This window comes from Blennius ocellaris (assembly GCF_963422515.1).
Source record: "Blennius ocellaris genome assembly, chromosome: 15".
In the NCBI taxonomy this organism is placed as follows: Eukaryota; Metazoa; Chordata; class Actinopteri; order Blenniiformes; family Blenniidae; genus Blennius; species Blennius ocellaris.
Window position 1 is genome coordinate 7,830,418 of NC_137664.1, and position 23,325 is coordinate 7,853,742.

At 41.4% G+C, this 23,325-nt stretch overlaps 2 protein-coding genes across 2 annotated transcripts in view; one reads left to right on the top strand and one right to left on the bottom strand.

Moving 5' to 3' along the window:
• astn2 (astrotactin 2) overlaps window positions 1–23,325 on the top strand; it is a gene marked incomplete at both ends in the record, with an annotated part of 271,954 nt that overhangs the window by 209,112 nt on the left and 39,517 nt on the right. Inside the window, 4 exons of the mRNA XM_080510130.1 lie at window positions 6,799–6,923; window positions 7,878–7,982; window positions 8,673–8,852; window positions 20,893–21,215. Of these exons, the coding sequence (XP_080366256.1) occupies window positions 6,799–6,923; window positions 7,878–7,982; window positions 8,673–8,852; window positions 20,893–21,215 (733 nt within the window). The remainder of the gene's footprint in view (window positions 1–6,798; window positions 6,924–7,877; window positions 7,983–8,672; window positions 8,853–20,892; window positions 21,216–23,325) is intronic.
• On the bottom strand, window positions 11,030–16,462 carry trim32 (tripartite motif containing 32). Its single transcript, XM_080510131.1, has 2 exons — window positions 16,408–16,462; window positions 11,030–15,748 (listed from the first exon to the last, which is right to left on the bottom strand). The coding sequence occupies exon 2, from the start codon at window positions 15,733–15,735 to the stop codon at window positions 13,687–13,689; it is 2,049 nt and encodes a 682-aa protein (XP_080366257.1). The 5' UTR covers window positions 15,736–15,748; window positions 16,408–16,462; the 3' UTR covers window positions 11,030–13,686.

Consider the following 23,325-nt stretch of genomic DNA (forward strand, 5'->3'; position numbering starts at 1 on the left):
ACCCTTTCAATTGTTTAGAAATTCCAAAGGCATTTTGAGGTATTTGACATTGTTGTACAGGCTCTGTATTCCACACTACCAGTTGGCCTTTGCACAGTGCTGAATAACAATAACTTTTGAAACCTCAATGAACACTCACAATGCTGTTTTCAGTTTTTATGCACAGGGACCCTTTTTTTTTTTGCATATTGTCACATTGTGTATATTTTCTGGTAGAGACAACAGTTTTTGAACAAGATGTGCGTTACTTTGTTTGCACTGTGTTTTGTTGTACGCTTCTTTTTTTCACAACTTGGGTAATTATGCAATTTAGGGATGCATCCAAACAGCATGGCAGCCATAGAAATTAGAAGCATGTTGTGTCATGCTGGATATCCTTTTTTTTCAGTTGGCTGTTTTTTTTCCCATTGTAATTGGAGACGACTCAGAGACTTCTGATGAATTTACATCACAGGACTGTGGCATGTATTATCCGTCTGCAGCAGCATCATACTGTACCTTAAGATGTGTCACTTATTTCTTGTAGAAACGAATCACTCCACTATAGAGTATAAAAATACTCCTTTTTTTTTTGTCTCCCCTACTGCATCTTTTATTGCTTGTTGTCTTTTACTTCCAGGAAATGTCAACAAAAAAAGCATAGATAAGACCTGGTCAAGTGCAGCCTACTCCTGTAACTACTGCAGATGGCATTGCTGAACCAAAAAAAAAAGAAAAGCATACATTTGTGTCACATTTTCTCCTCCTCTATGTCAGACAAAAGTATTTTCTTTCCCCCTCATGGCCTTCTTGTGTCCGCCTTGACACCCTTTCAGCTTCGCCTTATCATCTCCAGCTTGCACAAAGTCCCCAACATGACCGACCCCCCCCCCCGCCATCATATCTGCACTGTGCTGGCACCCAGCGGCTGAGTTCAAAACACTGTTGTTAGCTGGCAGTGCTACAAAGGGCACATCCCTGTCCTGACTCCTCGGTCCGGGCTTGACTTTTGTGTCTTGCAGCGTCGGAGTGGAGAATGTAATATTTCCACCTCGGTCAGAGATGCAATCACTTTGTAACGACAAATCCTCCGTCCTCCTGAGCTCCAGCTTTGTGCCTGACTGGCCGCTTGAATCCGTCTTTCCTGTCAAACAGGCTTATGAATATACAGATCACCTGAGCTTCTGTTGGTGTTAATACTGTGTAACTTAATTTTTTTTTTAAAAGGTGAAGCTGTTGACTCTTAACATAATTGTTGTGGGAGCATGTGCCACACTTATTTTACATTAGTTCCCACGTCACAGTAAATTCTTCTGCATTTTACACATGATATGCACCACGAAGAAGCATAAACATTGTGTTCATGGATTGACACCATTAGGTGTTCCTTTGACACAGAGACAGAGCAGCCTCTAGTGGTAAACTTCATGATTGTCTGCTTTTTTTCCTCCTCCTACACAGTTAGTTATGTATTGATTATTACAGCACAGAGTTCAGCCTTTTTGATCCCTCCAGACAGACACACAGTGTGATGACTCCTCTATTCTAGTGTTAGAGTGAGCACTTCATCTCAGCATCTGGCACAATTGTGTAAACTTAGCTCGATCTTTGATAAACACACACACATCAGAAAACCAAGTGTGAGCCTATTTATTCACAGGAATGTTGTCAAGCAGCAGGTATAAGTTTAGTTAAAGCCAGCTTCTCTTTTACATGCAGGGGAATAAAACAGCACAGATTCATATGGAGAAGTGGATGTAAATGGGAGTTGAGCTGTTCTCCAGCGACTTTAAAGAGAACTTCACTTTTGTTAAAAAGTCCGACCGAAAACAAATAAATACTGCAAACATAAATGCAAACTTGGTGGGGATGTCTTTTCAGCTAAGATGTGTGTGTGTTTTGTTTTGTTTATATACACACACACACACACACACACACACACACACACACACACACTTTTTTAGCACAGATGTGATGGCGCTTTTCACCTGTGTACTGCTATTGAAAGAAACATGGGTTTCAGTATGTTGGTCAAGCACCTTTTACACACAGACGGGGCAAGACGGGGGATTGAACCACTGAAATTTTGATTGCACAACAACTTACTCTACCGCCTGTTTACCGCTTAACTGAAGCACGTCTCTGAATTGTGGAGGGAAGCCAAAGTACAAAATGCTTTAACAACTGTTCCACTGTGCAGCCAAACATGAAAATGGAGTTCAATCTAAGGATTTGATTTGGTGAAGAAAACAAACATGACATCACCATGTGAATTGCACGCTTTAAACGGCTGTACATTTTACAGAGTTGCTCCGGTGTCCAGCCTTGAACCTGAAAAGGTTAAACGTGCTCAATTACCTGGCTGATCCAGAACAGAGAGTCTCCTAATCACAATATAGCCTTTGTAGGCTTGGCACTGAGGGTTTGTGTGTATATTCAATACTCATTTCCACTGGGAATTTGTCCGTCTTTGTTAGTGCTTGCATCAGTACACAAAGGCTGTTTCTAAATGAAAAGGAGTGTGTGTGTGTGTGTGTGTGTGTGGGGGGGGGGGGGGGGGGGGGGGGGTGTTAGCATTGTGTATGATTTACAATTTGCTGAAGCAGTTTGGTTTCTTCATTCTAGCCAGGTTCACTCAAGTATGGAGTCCATTGTATGAGACTGGGTATTATTCATGTTTTCAACCCCCCCCCCCCCCAAAAGAACTAGATTTGTGTCTGCCTAAGCATGTCATTTAGAGCCCAAAGTGTAGGACTACAATGAGGTTTCATCTCTCTGATGTATTTAGCAACAAGTGTTCAATCTTGTTGTTTTTGTTCCTGATGTTTGGAAGATGAGTCACAATTACTGACAGCGTGAAAGAAAACGTGACTGAAACAAAAAGTGGCCCCGTTAGAAACATGACTTCCCAAATGAAGTCACAACGGAGAGGAACCATTAGCCTCCATTGTTGCTGAGACGAGTCTTGGGTCCGGGATAATGAATTGTTGTGGAATGGCAGTGCTGCTAAGATGTAGTGAATATGGTTTAATGTGTCTGATCAGTGTTGCGACGTGGGAGCTCCGGTCTCTACATGGACGTTCACTCCGAATGGCACAAGAACCAATTACCTTGAACAATGTTTAGATAAGTACCAACTCAATATCTGTTACACAGTCACAAGCCCAGATAAATACTCAAAAGATGTGCACAATCACGCTTGTTCCCAGTCACACAAACACTTGTAGACGGTGTTAGTCCCTGTGAACTCAAACGTACAATCAAACACAAAGCAAGAAAAAGCGAGGGAAAAACATCCTCCTGTCCATTAGCATTACCATTTATCCTTTAGAGGGTCATGGGGAGGCACTGAAACGTTTTTCTAAATTGACTTGTAGATAGCGCTCATCTTTGTGTTGGAACCGAATACCTGTGTTTTGGGAGGAGAGAGCAGGTGTAGATAAGAGATGGAAGGGACATGGCAAGCAGAGAGGAAACCAGAGAGGTTTACCCCCGAGGACTTGGCTGAGCAAACAGCAAACAATTGTTACGCTTTATCTTGGGAGAAATACAGACGTTGACACCTGGCTGTGGGATATAAAAGAATGCTATTTGCCTATGAGACTCGAGGTTCAGCGTGCCTTAATAATCAGATGCATCTTCACCGTGTAGTGTTTGAATTGAAATAGTATACAGAGAAGGCAAGAGGAGCGATAACAGTTTTCATCCACGGTATATGCATGAACTGCTCTGAAATATTTGTATTTATTCCCACAGTTATAATTTGGAGCTAGTGTTTTGGTGTTTCTCATTCCAAATTGTGAGTAGTTTTCCACTTGAAGACTCGGGCCTTGTGGGAAGGGAGGACTGTTTGTCTGAGGGGGCAGACCCAGTGTCCACTGCCCTTAATGAACACACATGGGTCCTGAATGAAACATGAGTTGGCAAAGAGTTTCCAGACATCTACCCTCATATGTTGTTTTGTTGTTAGAACCAGATCGGGTCAGACAAATAATGATATTAAAAAATATGCATAACTGCTTATTATTAAACGTGGCAGACAATGTGTCAACCAGTATAGTCGGCGAATACATACAAAGAATTGGAAATTGTGCTGAGTATCAATACTATATCACAGGTGGTATTTTGTCAGGTCATTTGAGAAGAGACCCAAGTGCCTTTAATATCATAAATGTATAATTGTTCCATCCCATTAAGGTCAAAAGCTTTGGCTTGGACTGGAGTTTGTACACAGTAATTTAAACTAACTAAGTCATTGTGAACTCTAAATAGATGTGAGCTGTCACTATATTGATCAATTATACATACATACTAGTCTATAGTATGAATAATTATGGGACGGGAAAATGTATTAAGACAGTTATTTTCATTGAAGAAAATAAAGATGCAAGTAACCTAAGCAACCTTTAAAAAACTGTACCCCCCCGCCCCCCAACACTCCAGTCATAAAAGCAACGGTTCCAAACACGATTTGGTTGGCTTTGAGACATGTGGGACATTGTGTGGCTCATTTTTTTTGCAGGTGTATACATTTCTATTTTCAATTTTCTTTGCCATTTTTATAGGTAATAAAACCCCTCAGATGGTCCACAAACCTTATCTAATTTCTTAAATATAATTTTGTTTATTGCTATAAGCCAATGTGTTTTCTATCCACCAACAGATTTGCCCCGAAATGAACTTCACATATTCCTCAATGATTATTTCAATTAGTTGTAATAGTAACTATGACGGCAAGCTTTAATAATATAACTGACAGATCTATTCCAGTTCGTCAGTAAGCTGTGTCACTTCATGACACTTCAGCGAGTACGTGGAAATTGCTCATTATCAGATTTATACGCCAACTATTGTATTAGCTTTAATGTCATAATGAAAAGAGATTTAGTCATGAAAACATTATGTTGTATTCATGAAGCGTGTCCAGGATCTTTTTTTCTGAATGTTGCCTATAAGTAATCAAAGTCAAGCAGTTGATGTTTTTGCACAGTTAACGTACAGCATGAAAGTCCAAACTTTATAGTTGTCATTTAAAAATATTGTATTGTTTTCACTCTAAGACATGATTTGGACAACTTAATGATTCCATTTTTGTACAACAGAGAGGACATTTGTTCAAGGATGAGTTGGCTTTGCTCATTCTTACCACAGTGATTTGTTTGAGTTGCAGTATTTTAGATAAATGTCTGTTCCTGTAACATTTTCATCCCGCTAGACACACACACACAAACAAGAAAAAGTCCAATGAAGAGGTCTTGCACCAAAACCAAGTACAGTGGAAATTTTCAAGTTTGACATAATGGGATTTTTTCTGAATTTACTGTCTTACCACTTGACCTTTGTGGAGAGTGGAAATGTCATTGTCTCTACTTGTAGATTGATGTGGCATCTCCTTTATGTTTTCTCTTCAAGGCCAAAACAGAAAAAAAAGAGATGGTTTCAGTTAAGGACGCTAATGACTTTTTATTCACTTGGGTGCTGAAAAGACTTGGTGGTTTCGGTGCCATTTATTTTCCAAATCGACTCAATTTTCTCCAGAAAATCATGAAGAAATATGCACACGCTCACACTGTATGTCTTCCAGTGCCTTTATGTAAATGGCCAAGGTGGCGGAAGAAAAAAAAAGAAGTCTTTGCATAGTGTCAAGGACAGTTCACAACTGGGCTTAAAAATCCATAAAGCGACATATCGTCTTGGTGCACACGCCTCTAAAGGTTCTCTGAGCTGCAGCGTGAAGCCGGCTGATTCAGTTTGGCAATCAATATGTTTTCTGCGAACATAAGCCACGGTAATCTTTTTACAGCACCTCTCCTCTCCGTCTTTCCTCTCATCCTCTGCCCTTGAGTCGATCCTTCCACCACACTGTTGTAACCATAAGGCTGAGATTGCGTCTAGCAGCCTTTTGTGGTTAGAGGAAACAAACGGAGAACAGGCAAAGAAAAGGATGAAAAATTAATATCAAGTACACACACATACACACACACACACACACACAGACTTGCCCACCCACCACCTACTTCCTTGCTTCCTTGGCCTCCATTGCACAGAGGCTTGTTCTGTGAGACTTGGTCCCATAAAAGTGGATTATGGGAAATAGGTTGCTGCTACTTGCCATGCCTGCAGACTGTGGCAAGACAACCCATCTTTTTTTTTTTTTTTGACAGAAAATGAACTGCAGCTCCTCCACTTCAACCAGAACTGTATATCTACTGAGCAAAAATAGAGTTCAACATATGCTCTGCATCTCCCGGGGATGCTGTTTTTCAGTTTGGAAGTGATTTATTCACTGAGATATATCACGGAAGGTGCAAATTGAAAGAAAAATAGAATAAGATGGACAAACATGTTTGCCATTGATGTTGCTGTTCGAACATATCATCTGCATGCTTTTATGGGAGCTCTTGGGTATGTCTCTCAATGTGCAGTCTGTCTGTCCTTGTATGCTACTCTTCCCATCTATAACTCACTGTTCCTTTTCTCATTACCATTCTTTCATGTAGTTATCATCTCCAGCAGAGAGAAAGGCCGGTTCCAAAGGGTCCGTTCTTATCTTTTCCTGCAGCTCTCTGTTTTGCCCTCATGCTGAGGGACACAACTGTTTTCTTTAATGGACTGCCAAGCATCATACCCACAAATACATACACATCTGGCTTTGTACCCATGATATTTATTTTCTTCTGTTTACACAGCTACCAAGAGATTCTGCAATTCTGTGATTCATACAAGAAAGAGATTTCTATGATAACAGGAAATGAAATTATTGAATGATCAAGGAAACACAACCATTGAGCATTCTTTCTTCCGCCATTCCTTCCGCAGGGACAACAACTTCATCAAGGACTTTCCTCAACTGGCCGATGGTCTGATGGTCATCCCCCTGCCAGTGGAGGAACAGTGTCGAGGAGTCCTCTCAGAGCCCCTCCCCAACTTGCAGCTTCTCACAGGTGAGGAATATCTTTGAACTGGCAATAGATCAACCAGCTTACCATGATCCACTCATAATCAATGTATTAATATCTTTTGAAGCTCGTAGGGAAATGTCACTCTTGTTAGATCTTCAAAAAATTGAACACCATCCTGATGTTCTGCAGCCTGAGTTCCTTTCACCATCAGTGCGGAAGAACATAACTTCAGTGGAAAAGTTTTGCATTTAATACAAAAATCTGTAAATGTAAAAAAAAATGTTGTTGCAGATGCATTGCTTGTTTTGTCACTTGGACATTTGGCTTAAAATGGGCACCTTCACCTCGCATCCCTAATCTTTCCATTTGTTAAATTGGCATTTGATCTTATCTGACCTCCACACACACACACACACACACACACACACACACACACACACACACACTCACGCACGCACGCACGCACACACACACACACACACACACACACACACAGAAAATACAAATAGCCCCTTTTCACTGTGAGTAAATGTCTGAGGTGTAAAATGCTTTTCCAAAGACACAGGATCAAGGTTCTTCTGAGCAGTAGTTTTTTTTTTGTTTTTTTTATTCCCCCTTGCTCTCTACTTTCCTGGCTTTAGTTCTAAACTGGTGTGAAAGTTTGGTAATTGAATTGCAGAGAAAGGCGAGATTGCTCCCACTACTAATGTCAGCAATCCAATTGGAGTTCAAGCTGCACTATATATCACCATTGATCCAGAAGCAGCTGGGATATGGGCCGTGATAATAAATGAAGAAGTTACAGCGATAATAGATAACAATGGATGTGCAATAAACTGTACACATCAAGGGATAAACAGATGTGATTTCAGTCTAATAATTGTTTTAAAATGCCAGTGTCTCTCTTTGGATCTGCATTTTATGCTATGTTTCAAAGTGGTCTCTGATCTTTTCTCCACTATTGTCTGCTTGTTCCCACTTTTCTGTCTTTCTTAGGAGATGCTGAGTTCAGTGAGGCGGTGGGCTACCCCATGGTGCAACAGTGGCGAGTGCGCAGTAACCTGTACAAGGTCAAACTCAGCTCCATCACATTGTCCACAGGTCAGTTGATTAATAACGCTACTCGTGATTGTGTCACTAAATGACTGCTATTAATCTGAATCTGAGACATCCATTTCCAAAAAAGCTCCGCAGAAAAGAAATCTTGTTGGAGTGACGTGAGGAATGTCATTTTCAAAAAAATGTTGATGATAAAAACACATGGATATACTGTATATTCTGAATGACTGTAACAGAGCACATTTTAGAAGCAGTCTCCAGATTCTTCAGCTTATTCCTCACACAGATCTCCTTGCTGCCACCCAAACTATTTCAAATGCAGCATTTCAAAGCCCTTGACTGGCTTGCTGACAACAACATCCAGCACCTGCAGCCGGCTTCGTATCACCCTGGTGTGATCGCCAAGCCACCGTTCCTTGTGCACAGCTGATGTTTGACTCAGTCGGGTGTCCTCCGATCACATCCAGCATGCTCCTCTTTTTTCAGAGGCCCCCATGCTGTTGTTTTGCAGAACTCGGCATAAGACCAGGAGCTGAATATTAAACCTTTTTTTTTAAACTCCCACTTTTTACCAAGCATATTTTAACAGAGAAAAAAAAAAAAAATAAAATAAATATATATATATATGCACACTATGACGATTGTCTGATATAAACAAGCCATGTTTTCATAGTTTTTTCACACTTTTGGGCACAAAATAACTGTTCTCCGATTTTATTTTTGGCCTGTAAGGGTTTTCCAAGGTTCTGAAGACATTGTCAGCGGACAGCACACGTGAGGAGCTACTGACTTTTCTCCAGCAGTACGGTAGCCATTACGTGTCTGAAGCACTGTATGGCTCTGAGCTCAGCTGCAGCATTTACTTTCCCAGCAAGAAGGCACAGCAGCAGCTCTGGCTGCAGTACCAGAAAGGTGAGTGTACAAAAAGACAACAAGCGAGGCAGAGGGAAACTTACATGAACATGAAACATTTATCTTTTTAAATTTAGATTTATTTGACATGTTTTTAACATTTGGAACATGTGCAGGAGAGATGTCAGGCATCTATAATAATGCTGTATCACAGAGCAAGCTAATAGACAGGAGAATTACAGCAACATTTAGCAGGAAAGGCATATACATTTTGAACAAGCTAAACTAAACTGGGTTATATTTAAAGACTCCATCCTCCTTCAATTCACCCTCTGGTTAATACCCAGCATAAGCTGCATGGACTGAATTAAATATCACTGTGACTTAACAGCATCCAAAAAGCATCTTGCAGCACTGTTCTATTTAAATGCTGTTGTTTGTTTTGGGTTTTTTTTGCTTTTGTTTTTCTCTCCCTGTTTATTTGTAATCCAAAACAGTGATTTTCAATTGACCCAAGTCAATTGAATGGCTTCTAGATGCATGTTTGCTCACACTGTGGGACAAAAATGGGGGGACATAAATAATTAAAGGATTTTAGGTCAAAGAAGTCAAAAAGGCCAAAGCCCCGGTAAAAAATAGGCTATGACTAGTGTGTTGCCAATGCCAGCATTTTGTATGGCAGGGACACAGTGTGCCACAGAGGGATAAGATTTCATTTCAGCCGAGTCCTAGACAAGATGATTAGCATTCATCTTGACTAAAGCCCAGGGGTGGAGGAGCTACTCTGATCTTTTTTTGTAATTAAATGTACCACAGTACATTGTGTTGAAATCATTTTTTTTTACGGATAAAGTTATGCATTTCAATACAGCCAACCCGCTAACCCCCCCCCAAGAGAAAGTACCAAAAGTAAAACTATAAATCATATAAATTGACCTTTTTTCAAATAAAGTAAAACTAATGAGGATTACTTTGTCTCATAAAACTCGGCTGCCTCAAGTGAAAATACACACTTAGTTTTGGTATATCTTGAGCTAATAGTCGGAATCTGTAAATTAAGTGAAACTAACAGCTCACAAAAAAGAATGACGAACAAAACTGAGTGATGGTGAAGTGGTTGCCTCACAGGTAGAAGGTTCGATTCCTGGCGTGGGCCTTTTTGTTTGAGTATCGGCTTTCGCCCCCAATTAATAGAAATCTATAATAATTTTGATTAATAGGTGAAGGAGTTTTGTATGTGATGGCTGTTCTCTGTGTTAACGCTGTGGAAAATGCACCGGTGACCCGTTCAGGGTAAAATTGGTCTTGAGGATGGATAAATTAACCAGAATGCACATCTTTTCACATCCAAAATTGCACTTAATCACATTATTGAAGCTTGTCGTTTCTTTCCTCCACTGCTAAAATGGATTAGTAAGATCTGCTGACCATTTCCTGACTTCAATAAAATTAAGTATAATAGCTTCTTGACCAAATTCAGCCATTCCCAAACCTGATTTATTCTAAAACATTGAGACAATTATTTAATGTACTATAGCAAAGACTGACTCAAACTGTTTGTTTTCCTGGACTTTCTTCTGTGTTTGCTCTTCTTGTTGTTCACTGCTACTGATTGATGAACTGGACAGGTCCGTACAGGTCAGCTGCTGTGGCATAGAGGTTAAATTAGTGGAACTATGACTCAAAGTTTGAGTCACACTGAAAGTTATGCCATTGGGTTTAAAAACAAAACAACAACAAAAAACATGCAAATCCTGTATACTGCACCACTTACCCTTAAATGCATGATTTTGAACCTGAGATGGAAACACCTGCAGGACATGCAGGAAAAAACACTGACGCTTCAACTCAAACTGGCGATGTTCTTGCTGTAAGGCCATTGTGTTAACTTCACCAACCTGCAGCACTCAGAAATACTCAAGACTTATGTTGTGGCATCAATTTAATGTTAATTTTAAAACGGTCTCCATCGTTAATCAAAATATGTTTTTACAGTGACAAGAAACAATTCTAATCTGATTAGGCAAAAGAAAAAAAAAAGAGAAAAAATACTAAGGTTTGATTGTCAAGTTCTTGGTTTCATAAATGTTTATTGCACTCAGATAATGAACAATACAAACATGTATCTGACTACACAGAGATGTCTGTAAGGTGATCGACACATTGGAAAATTCACAACCTCCGAGGGACAAGTTTGGTTCATGAACATAACGAGATTTTACAAACCAGTAGTTTCAATTAATAACTCTATGCAGTGAAATGACTTACTTTCAATGAAATACAGTTAAACATGTTCAGAGAGGATGTGACACGGATGCTCACCACACTTACACAAGGACACTTGATTTTTCTAGCATTTTATGCTTTTTTTCTGTCACTTGAAATCTTGAATATTCTCTAGCAACAACTACTTCTAGTGATCACTTGAAATAAGTGTAGCACTAAAGACGAAAATTAATTTGGATGGAGGGGATGACATGCAGCTGAGACAGTGTGGAATCGAACGCCGAGATATATTGTGCAGCATGAGCCAACAATGGAACGAATACATCACCTAAAACATAAAAGCACGAGGATATGACTGTGACGGACTCAACTCGATACTTGGAACTCTATTTTTTTTTTTTATTTCCCCCTAATCTCTGCTGCTCATGTAGTAATATTAAAACAAAAAACACAGATTATTGTTTATGATACATTTGGATTCTCAAGATATGTATATTTGAATGTTGCTGTTTATCAGGGCTCCAGGTGCAGGGTTAAGGTCAGCTTTGTGAGATTAATTTTTAAGGCTGAGTCAGTACAATCTGCTCTAATGAGCAAACCTGGACTGGAAGATAAGCTTAAATATTTATGACTTCATGGGCACAGGAGTATGTTATATAGATTATTGATAGAGGGAGTCCAATGATTAACTTGAGTCCCTATATTTAGGCCACTAAATACTTAAAAAAAGAAAAAAAAAGAAAGTGTTTTCAATCTTAAACTTGCTTCAATTAACCTCCAAATTTAGCAACTTATACAAAAAAAAAATATATATATATTTATACGTATGCCTATAGTTTTACATCAGCATCATGGCTGTTTTCATCACCAGAACGATGAACTCGAGAAACGGGATTGTAAATTATCTCGTGTTGAATGAACACCTGAGAAAGACAAAGCAATGCTGAAACAATCCAGTGTAACAAAGTCAGTTTTGGGGGAAAATTCCAGGCGATTCGTACATCATTATCCCAACAGTGCCATTTTAAACCCTCCTGCCAGCTGCGATGCCTGCCCAGCACTGCGCAACCAGAAGGCAGGAGTGAGAAAAACAATGCCATGGTGCACGCCGTCTGAATTAAATGTCAGATTTGTAAAGATCATAAACACTTTTCCGATTATAGACATCTGCTTTTAGCCTGTTTGCTGCTCCAGCTATTTTATGTCAGCCATGCCGACAAAACACTTCCAAGCCATTTACTGAAGAGTGTAATGTGTAGCTGACTTTAAGCCCCTCTGGTATAAAACTAACAGACCCTTAAACTATCAAAGACCTTGCAAACAACATAGATCATGTGGGATTTTAAAGCATTTCTGCTCATAGTAGAAGTGGTTCTGTCTATGAGGCAGGACTGAAAATGTGGGCTCTTATGTGTCGTCATTCTAAATAAAATTGCTTCACACCGATCTTGGCGCTGGAGGTTAACCAAAAAGCAAACAGGTGAGGGCTGAAATTGAGGTGAAACCTCTGACTGAGCTAAACAGCTGGAATCTGATCCAGACCAGATGAGCAGAAGCAGATGTTACTTTCTCCTGCCCCATACTATGAAGCTGTAGTGCAACGCTGTGGCTATAATGTTTCTTGAAAAGATTAAATGGAACACACATGAAAAGAATGCCGTTTGGCGATCAGACAGTAGATTTGAGTGATCTTTGCTTGATAAATGCCATGGAAGCTGAAAATAAATAGACAGCAGTTTGCTCACATTGTGGCAAAAATTCAGGCTTGCCAGGTTGTATTAAAAATATAAATGGCTCAGGAAAAATATAATGCAGTAACACTCCTTCAGATAAATAAGCTCAGGAAAAAACTTGAATACCACACATAAAATATGTTCCTGAAAATGTAAGGAATAAATATATAACCATATATTTTTAGTGAATGGCCATTGCCCCAAATAGCCTTCACTTCATGTTTTGAAGTTTACCTCCCTTTAAGTTTCTTCAACATGCTGCTATTGTTGTTCCCTGACTATTACTGGGTGCAATTCAGCGAATGCTGGGTACTTGCTAACCGTTTTAACTAACTGCACAGTAAACTTTAAAGCTGCCAGCTGCATTCAGCAACAATTTGTCTGTGCTACTCAAACCTAAAAGTAGGAAACAGTGACGTGTCAGTAATAAAGTGCTTTACAGGCCAGAAGCCTCAATATCCTTTGCTCCACATGTTTGTTTTCAGCTCTTCTCTTTCCTGCTGCTAAGCTGTGCCAAATCTATGAAAGCCATGCATCATCTCAAACAGTCAAGTTAATGGTGGCTAAATCAGCCGATGATGGGAGGAGGAATATCGTCTGCACCTTGTGCCTCAGTAGCTTTGACATCAGTGGCTTCTTAACGTGATAACTCGCCAGCGCCTTTAATCCCCCTCAAGAAAAAGTCTGTTTCACTGTTGTGACCCATTTAAATAACCACATTATGTCTTGAAATGATATCCAATATGTTTTAAACTGTTAAAAGAACAAATTTAATTACTCAATGGAAGCTGGAGTGAGAATTGTCTGGGCTGCTGCCAAACTAAAGTGACAAATAATAGCATATCTATCCCTTTTCAAAAGAACACAGTGTTACTGATTTTCACCTTTTAAAAGCTGTCAAGCTCGAGGGGAATAACACTGTTAAGATGTGTCTTCTAGGAAGTGGAAGAATGTCTCCTCTGAATGTATGTGTAGACTTTAACACAATGGTCCCAACAATCCAGCACAAGTAGCTGTCCTTTCTGGGTAGTAGTCACTCCAACCGGGCAGGTCAGACCTTCCTGGATGAGGATATTGAATCCGCCTTCTTTGGGAAACTGGAGGATTTCTTTCCTGCCACTGTCTGTGACCAGCAAGTCCCCGTTGGCATCCACACACATGCCAGTGATACAGCGGAAGTCCTCTGTGTCTGAGAAGAAGTGGCTGAGCTGTTTACCAAGCTGTCCGTCGGTACCCACTGACCCGATGGAGAAGCCCCCCTCCAGGTGGGGCTCGTTGTGGCGTTTCTCAAAGTTTAATGCCAATCCCTGGGTGAAGTACACTGTGCCTGCTGCATCGCACGTCACAAACTTGGGCCGCACAGCAGAGCAGAGTCTATTGTAGCTGACCACACCTACATTCCGGTCGACTGCGAGGCACCACAGCTTACCGCCTTCCACGTCAGACACCACAAACTGGCCCGATGGCATTGCAGCAATGCCCCAAGGTTTAATCAGCTGGTTTTTGTGGCAGGCCACGCAATGTCCGTCCATAGTGTAGACTTTAACGGAGTTGTCATAATTGTCTGTTACACCAATCAGGCCTTGAGGGGTGACGGCAATGGACAACGGGATGAGGTTAGGCAGGTCGGCTCCAAGAAAACTCAGCACAAAGTTGTCGATGCTGCTGGCGTTCCTTCGAATTTCGCGCTGGAAACCTTTGCGATTAAAAATCTGGATTCGGTTGTTACCCCGATCAGCGACCAGTACCTCACCTTGTGGTGTCACACAGATGCTGACAGGTAGATTGAACATGCCAGGCAGAGTTCCTTTACAGCCCATCTTCTTCACAAACTGGCACACGGGGAGCCCTGAACTTGCTCCTGATGCTCCCGGTGATCCCCCTCCTGCATCCAGGGACTTGGATTTAAAGCTGCCTGGGGAGCCACAAACCGTCTCCTCTACTGCTGCAACCATGTCAATATCTCGGTAAAGATCCAACGGAGCTGCCATTGCACCACCTACTGCCCCGGCGACATTTTCCACATCACCCTCAAGTGCAATCTCCAACCCGTTTTCCTCATCATCTGTATTGACCGTGTAAGTGTTTGTGGTCAACTGGCCGACTTCTAAACGTTTGGTGTGCTCTGTTCTGACCAGCCCTGGCTCCTGCAGTTGAAACATGGTGGGCAAGCTGCTTCTCAAATCCAGCTCCTCGTCATCACTGTCTCCGCCGTCGTCCTTCAACAAGGCTATGTCACTCTGCCTCACTCGCATCGTCAGATAATCACAGCGAGACACCACTTTAACCTCTGCAATATTCAGAAGATAGGTCTGCTCCTCCACGACCTGAGCATTGAGCTTTTCCACTTCAGCCATGGAAGATGTAAACAGCCTTCTAGATCGACTGAGCTCCTCCTGAAGACGAAGCTCGGCGGTAGTGTAATCCTGCTGAGCGGCTCGGTACTTCAGTCTCAAAGATTTGGTGATGCTTTCAATTGCTGTCTTTTTCTTCTGAATCTCTCCTATAATGTCACGGAGAGCATCCAGCTTGCCACCGAGTTCTTTACGACGCTGCTCTGCGGCGACCCTGATAGGCTGGACTGAATGGCCTTCCTGCAGGTGACCCTCACCTTTGCACAACTCGCAGAGAACTGTGACACAGTCATAACAGTACTGTCTCGGGAGGCGGTTGCAGCAGGACTTGCACATCAAGGCAGCGGCAGCAGCACTGCAGGATATGGTGCAGTCCAGGATCTTCAACACAGTGAGATTATCGGCCAGCTGAGAGATGCTACTCATGCGGGAGACTTTGCTACAGAAAGGGCAGCGTACACCGTTAATGGTGTTAGCCAGCAGCTTCTCCAGACACTGTCGGCACACTGTGTGACCACACTGCAGAAGCTTGGGCCTCATCTGGTCCTGGTTGTAGGTCTCCAAGCAGATGGGGCATTCAAGAACCTCCCTCATCAGGTCTGGGTCAAGTGGGGATGCTGCTGCCGCCATAGTGCTCCTTTCCCTAAGAGAAAAATATCATTTGTCCATGATAAGATATTAAAAAGATTATGAAAAGATACAGAATTGCAGGCTGTAAAACAAGACAGGAGACCAACATTTGCAAGGTGAAGACCTGCAAATAGAACAGCAACAATCTTAATTCTAATATCTTAATTGGTATGTTGTTCATGTGCATGTGTTCAGTCATCGCATTAACAAGAACAGAGGCTGCTCAACGTCGACAATCACGTCTAATAAACATCAGTTTATGCAAGCAGTTGTCACACGTCGCTCTCTAGTTTGCAAAGAGGGAGGGAAAAAGCGGTGCTGTCAATGGAAGTTAAGCTAATTGACGAGCCTCGAGTGCTAACTGACATATGATCGTGTGTCAACGCTAATGGCAATCGACATACGGTATTATATAACCACACTATCGGGCGCATTTATTGATTGTCATATCCACAGTCGACGGCGAAATCCAGTTGTTTTAAAAATAAAACCCGAGGCCTCTCCACAAGGCTGCTGCAACTGCTGCTAACCTTTTACACACAACCCGACACTAGTGCTCCTAAACAACATGACGGAGGCTGATATCTGAAGGACGAGCATTTAAGATTATGATATTCGGCTCGTCGACGTGTTTTTTCCGCCCCCGCCCTCCTTCCCGCTTCATAACATTACCTTTTCTTGGGTGTTTGCTGGTTGTTTGTGTTGAGGTTTGGATGGGCGTGCTGTCTCTCTGTTGCTGCAGCTGCTCGTGAAAGACTGCAGTGGTGACGTCTTTACGTACGCAGCGCCGGCCTGTGACGTAATACGCACCACGCCACGACGCCATATGGTGCCTTTTGTGCGCATGCGCGTTTGGGATATCGTCCATCCTTGCTGCTCATTCGGGGTCCTGATGCTGTTTGAATTATTTCATTGTATTTTGGTCAGTTGTATACATAGACATACTGCTTTGTGAAAAAGTACTCGAAAAGATATTCATACGAATAGAAGAAATAAATGGAAAAATAAATACTTTTCAGCAACCAAAACCAATATTCTAAGACTATTCTACATTTTTAATGCATGGTACAGGTTTATTTGTAAAACAATGAATAATGTGTTTCTGCTGCAACCCTCATAAGTCCCTCCGGTTTGTTCTGCATTAATTTCCCCTTAACCACTGCCTCAACTAGTGTTACATGACCAACTATGTATTTGTAAACCATATACATGAATCTTCTCTAATGTATTTATCTTCTCCTCCTGGCTGCTCCATCTTCAACACCCTGTAACCAATATATCCAGTATGTCTCTTCAGCATATGTCCAAACCACCTCAACCTGGCCCCTCAAGCGTCCCTCTCTGATCTGTTTCTTTTTAACCTTCTCAATTATGGTCACTCCCACAATTTGATTAATTACAACAGCAAGTGTCACATAATATTGAGTTCCCTAAATATTATACCTGCGTTTAAAGAAAAATCGAATCATTGTCTTAAGTTTTAATAAAGGCTAGAATATCTCGAGAACAACCACCAGATGTCAGCATAAGCTCAAGTTGTTTATGCAGCGTCTCCACATTTTCCCACAGCTCACTTTACCCATTTGTATATTGCTGCATTTGTGAATTGAAAATTTGAATATGTAAAAAACAAATATGCTGACCTCGATTTACCAAAGGCCTGTTTAGGTGGATTCATCACAGATATTTATATCAAGCAATGACATAACTGTACATAGTGATTATAAGCAACTGCATCTGTCTTGGAATGTTAACTTTTGCTGTTAACCCTGGCTATAGCAAATGTCTCCCTTATGAATAATCATTCTGCTTCTCTACAAACACATTTTAATTAACAATACAGTGCAAGATCAATGGCTGCTGAGTTCACCCCATTCATCTTTTCGGTACTCATGTTTACTAACCAGTGTTGCATAAGTATTGTATTCATTCACCATAGGAAGAAGCCGTCAAAATGGAGACAGAGGCAAAGTGATGGATCGCTCTTTTACATACAAAAAAGTATATGTGGTGCAGTTTAATGTCGCTTTGTGTCTGCAAAGGTTGTCACTCGTGCTGAAATTCCTGCAGAAATGCACATTGCATAAAACGTAGATCAACTCTGTTAATCCTATGAGGAAAATAAATTGGCCAGCCTTTGCTAAATTATCTTCAAACAGATTGGAAGTACAAACACTTAAAAGGTTTCAAAAGTAAAAAATAGAAGTTGAGAACAAAACATTTTTAAAATTGGACGACTGTGCCACAAACATTACGTTCGCTTTGTTTTACGTTCTGCAAAATACCTAATGGTGCCAGTTTCTTAATGAAATGCAGTTGTTTGCATTGATGTAAAGCAGCTGTAATTTCAGATGGAATGAGTAAAAGTGCTTGAGAGTGGAGCAATCTCTCTCTGACTGCAGCTTGATGAATGTATTGGGTGAGCTGGGTGACAACAGCTCTTTTCTGTGTCTGTGTTGCCTCAAGGACTGAATGTAATTTGGCTCATGGGCCACCCCTTGAGACTGTTTACATACTGTTACACATGAGGTTACCACCCACCCTTTCAACTGCCGACTGGCGCTGTACAGACACACACAGGGAGCGTGTCACAAAGATACGTAAATAGACCGACTTCTCCTCCTTCCACAAATTTACACAAAAGATCACAATTCCCTCTGAGGACAATGGGTCATGTCCTTAGTGTTTGAGGAGTGTTGGTTTTTTTTTTGTTTTTGTTTTTTTATTCTTTTTTTTGTTTTGTTTTGTTTTGTTTCCTTGTGACAATGTAGAAGTTTCAGTGACCCATGACACATATATAAGGTCAAATGAGGTTACCTACAATATTATCTTACAAAAATGTACTTTAAAAAAAAAAATTTACTTATTTATTTTTGATGTTTCATAATGTCTTTTTCTGTTATTGTTATGGTATGTTCTCCCTTTAATTTCAACAGTGTGAGTGTTAACAGACAAAATGCCATTGTATATTTGAATTAGAGCTATACTATATAGAATAATCGACTGTTTGCCACAATTGAAAAAAGAGTTATTTCTGCGAGAGTATGTGAATACCTGTTCTAAATTCAATGCTGACAGCAACCATCACTGAAACCAACAAGCTGAGTAGAGCAACAGCTGTCCTAAAGGAGCTTGGATACGAGACAGATGCAGTACGTAAGGAATGGTATCCTTCGTGGAAAAGAGGGTTAGAGGCTAAGATAAAGACATCACGGAGAGAAGTGAGCCAGCTGGCAGAGACACATAAAGGGAACCTGGTGGATAAAGGGGTACCTAGAAAATACAACAAGTTATTCCCTGAGCCACTTGAAAAAACTAAGCAGAGGTTGAAGCCAGGAGAATAAACAGGATCTTCTCCACTCAACCAGCTAAGGTGTCCTCTCAATGGCAGGGAAATAACAAGCAGGTCGGACCCACTAAGAGCAAAGATGGAAAAATATTGGAAAGACCTCTGGGAAAGAGAGGCGTCACACAACACAGATGTCCAATGACTAGTGGAACTGACCGCAGAGCAAAATCTATGTGGAAGACCTCCTAGAACGAAGGGTTGGACATCACCAGGCCGCAAAATGACAAACACAGAGGCACTAATCATGGCAGCACAAGAACGGGTACCAAGCACAAGTGCCATAGAGACCGGGTCTAACAAGGGTTGAAAGAAGAGTTGGAACAGTTGCGGAGGGTTAAAGCTGATTTGGTCCCTGTAGTAGTAGGAGCACTCGGGGTTGTGACCCCCAAACTAGTAGAGTGACTGCAGGAGCTCCCAGGAACAACATCTGAAGACTCAGTCCTAGGAATAGCAAAGATACTGCGCAGAACCCTCAAACTCCTGGGCCTCTGGTAGAGGACTTGAGAGTGACACAGTTATAAGAGGGAGACAGGATTTGTTTATACGTATGCATGTGTTTTATTAATGTTTTTCATAAGTTAAAGACTTTTTCCAATAGACATAATCCATGAAATGTTTCCACATGTAATAATTCTCATAATAGTAATGTAAACAGTCACCAGTATTTTGCCACGGTATGTTCAGTGTATTTGTCCTTCATCTTGAGAATTCTTTGAGTGCTTCATTTTACTGTCATTGAAATGGTCTTGTGAAAATAAACAATGTGGAAAAAAACAACTTTAATTGGTCTGAAATAGTTCACCTTGAATTGATGCTGGGGAGTATTTCTGCTGTCTGATTTCCATCCTAAAACTGTGTGCACTTGTACTCTTATTGATCCTCTGTGTGTGTGTGTGTGTGTGTGTGTGTGTGTGTGTGTGTGTGTGTGTGTGTGTGTGTGTGTGTGTGTGTGTGTGTGTGTGTGTGTGTGTGTGTGTGTGTGTGTGTGTGTGTGTGTGTGTGTGTGTGTGTGTGTGTTTTTTTTTAATTGTTTGTTTGCTGCATTATTTGAATGCAATGAGTCAAACTGCATTGCAATTATTTGTAAATTGTTTTTCATAAAAGCCAGCTTTTGATGTATACTTAAGCTACTCAGAGAGATCCATCATCGCTTTTTTGTAAAACTCACATTTACTCCTTCTGTTATTATAAATGAACACAAAAGCACATCTGTCGCAACAACACAGATGGCTGCGCTGCTCAGCTGTAACATGTGGCCTGATGTGTCCTCCAAGTCAAACACTCAACATCCAAGTAGCAATTTCTCCCGTTTCCACTCCTCCACTGCTTCTGTTTTTCTGGCGATGTGTTATTTTCTCACTTAGAGAGGAAATGGAAAAAAAATAAAAAATTCAACAAACTCCAGTGAGAACATCAAACAGTGATAATTGATACTCAGGAGAAGAGTACGCCCTCCCTCCTCACTCCATCCTCCTCACATTCACCTTTTGTCTATGGAAGCTGATGGCAGTAAGGGATTAGTTTCTTTTTATTTTGCAGCTAGATCCAGATGCTGACTGTCAGTGCAACACAGTGACTGTGAATCTTATTTCCCACTCCAAATTAGGATTAATGTTTGTACCAAAATAGGTCTGAGAGACTTAAGAAACAAAGGTGATTGTATCTTTACATGTAAAATTGAAACAGTTCTGATATTTTAACCGAAACCCCCCAATTAACAAAAGTCCTTGTGGTTGGTAGTTGTATATTTTTATCTCCACTCTTTCTTATCCGCATACCATCCCTGTCTCTCCTGCCTACCCTTTCAGAGGCAACAGACCAGGGAGTTGGCGCAGGAGGGCGGCGTGAGTTGAAGTCTGTTCCCTTCATCAGCTACCTGTCGGCACTGCAGAAAAGCCAGCTGTTGTCTGATGACATGGTGAACGGCGTGGAGATCCGCTGTGAGGAAAAGGGCAGTTGTCCAGCTGGTTGCCACCTGTGTCATCACCAGGCCATGATGGGGGCAGTGACGGGCAGAGGCCGCAACGGTAACGGCAGGACCGGAGAACAGCCTTCCCCCATCCCCGTTTTGCTGGAAGTCAGCCGCGTCGTGCCCCTTTACAGCCTGGTCCAAGACAACGTCACCAAAGAGGTGAGGGAGCAATTAGGGGATGTGTGGGTGTTATCACATGTTTCCTACTGTTGTGATGACACACACACTTTTACTACTGTTTACACACACTCACATACACACACACACACACACACACAGACACAGATGGGGCGGGGGGGGGAGTACTCACAAGAAATCCATTTCAAATTTTTAGGTGAAAACATAGCAGAGTTTGTGTTTGATTGTGGATATGCATGCAGATGTGTGTGTAAAGGAAGAGAGACAACCTCTGTAGCTATAAAACTAAGCATGGCAAAGTGAAAGATAAATCAAGAGAGATGTCATACATTATTCTCTGGAGAATTCAAGTTAAATGATTGTTGATTTTCAGTTTTTTTGTGACATATATATTGTCTTATATATTGTGTGTGTGTGTGTGCGTGCGTGCGTGCATGTGTGTGTGTATCATTCTTTTCAATTTATTTTATGAATTGGAAACTATGTAAAGTGCCATTTACAGATGTATTTGTGGATTTAGGGATTTTTACACATTATTCTATAACTCCTGTAAATGACTAGTATCCCATAAGCTGTGTGATAACTTTTGCACCCCCCTGTTTTCTGCAAGACTCATTCACGATACCGTTTATTTTGCTTGTATCTGGTCATATTATTTGTAGTGGTGGCGTAATCATTTCTTCAAACTGTGCTGTCCTCTGAAAATCGATGCAGTAGTAGCGATACACCTCTAGGTGGCATTAGTATGTTAACTTTGGCCACTGGAAATGAGCACTGTACAGAGGGCATAAAAAAGATGACATCATAGTTTTCTCTTGTGGGGAAGTCGTTGTGTACATGTGTGCAGTGTGCAGTGTGCAGTGTGTGTGTGTGTGTGTGTGTGTGTGTGTGAGAACACAACCGAATGTAATATCAGCTTAATGGCCGCATGCTGTGTTTATGATTCATCCTGTATGAGAAGTCTTTGGATGTTTTCTCAGTGAAAGTTAATCATATCAGAGTTCTTCTCCTTAAGCTAATTTTGAAGGGGGCTCTGTCTCCTCTTGACATTTAGTTGACCACATTTTGCTCTGTTTAAACCCTCATCTCGACATTGTCTTTCCACCCAACATCTGGCGCACGTGTACCGTGTGCGTGTGCAAGCTGAGAGGTGTGTGCAGGTGACTCACACCCGACAGACATGTCTGCGTTCGTATGCAGGCACCGGATTCGTTTCATGCCCTCCCTTATCAAGCTTTAATTACATTACCTCCTGAAATTACATATGTGTATAGATGCATATATTTATTTCATATATACGCTCTCATGATAACACATGCACAACAGAGCATCCTGTACGTGCTTCCCATAACAAGCACCACAGTCCCAAAGAAAAGAAGGCACAATCAATAGCAGACGGCCCCTTGTGGGCCTCATCAATGCTTAAACGTGAGGGAGAGCAAAATGTCTCTTTTCCCTCTCTTCCAAACACCTCACCATCCATCCTTCTCTCTCCCTCTACCCACCCGTGGTCTTCTGGGGATGTGGAGAGTGAGATGTATGAGGAGGAGGAAAAGGGGTAGACTGCAGTGAATCGCTCTGGCAAGCCCATCTGAGGTAGCTTGAGGCAGGATTATTAGCTTCTTATTGATGTCATCGACCTCTTGGGAGGGAGGGAGTCCATCACTCTACTCCTCTTTTTCCTTGCTTTCTCGTCTTCTTTTGGCCACAGCTGCTGCTAGTCAGAATGGCACATACTGTACGTATATTGCATTAAAGACGAGTGACAACCTGCCCCTCTGCACACACAATCACTTACTCACTCTGTCGCTCTTTCTTTCTCATTCAGTTCCTCTCCTTCCCTTCCCTTGTTCCCTCTCTCTCTGTGTGTGTCTGTCTCTCAGACACAATTTTGCTTGAGACTATCTTTCTACTTGGCTGGGTCTATCATGAAAGACAGCTGCCATGTTGCAAAAGCTTTCTCAGAGATGAGGTCCGTTTTCTTTTACATTAAAACCCACAAAAGCAGTCTAAATAGAGGCTGAGTTGTCCAGTTTATAATTGGTTAGACTCAGATCACGATCTCATCTATGTGTATATGCTGATCCATTTAGCTATCTGTGTGTGTGTGTGTGTGTGTGTGTGTGTGTGT

Excerpts from the sequence above, each read along its gene's own strand:
- trim32 (XM_080510131.1), bottom strand. The coding sequence starts at position 15,735 with ATGGCGGCAGCAGCATCCCCACTTGACCCAGACCTGATGAGGGAGGTT.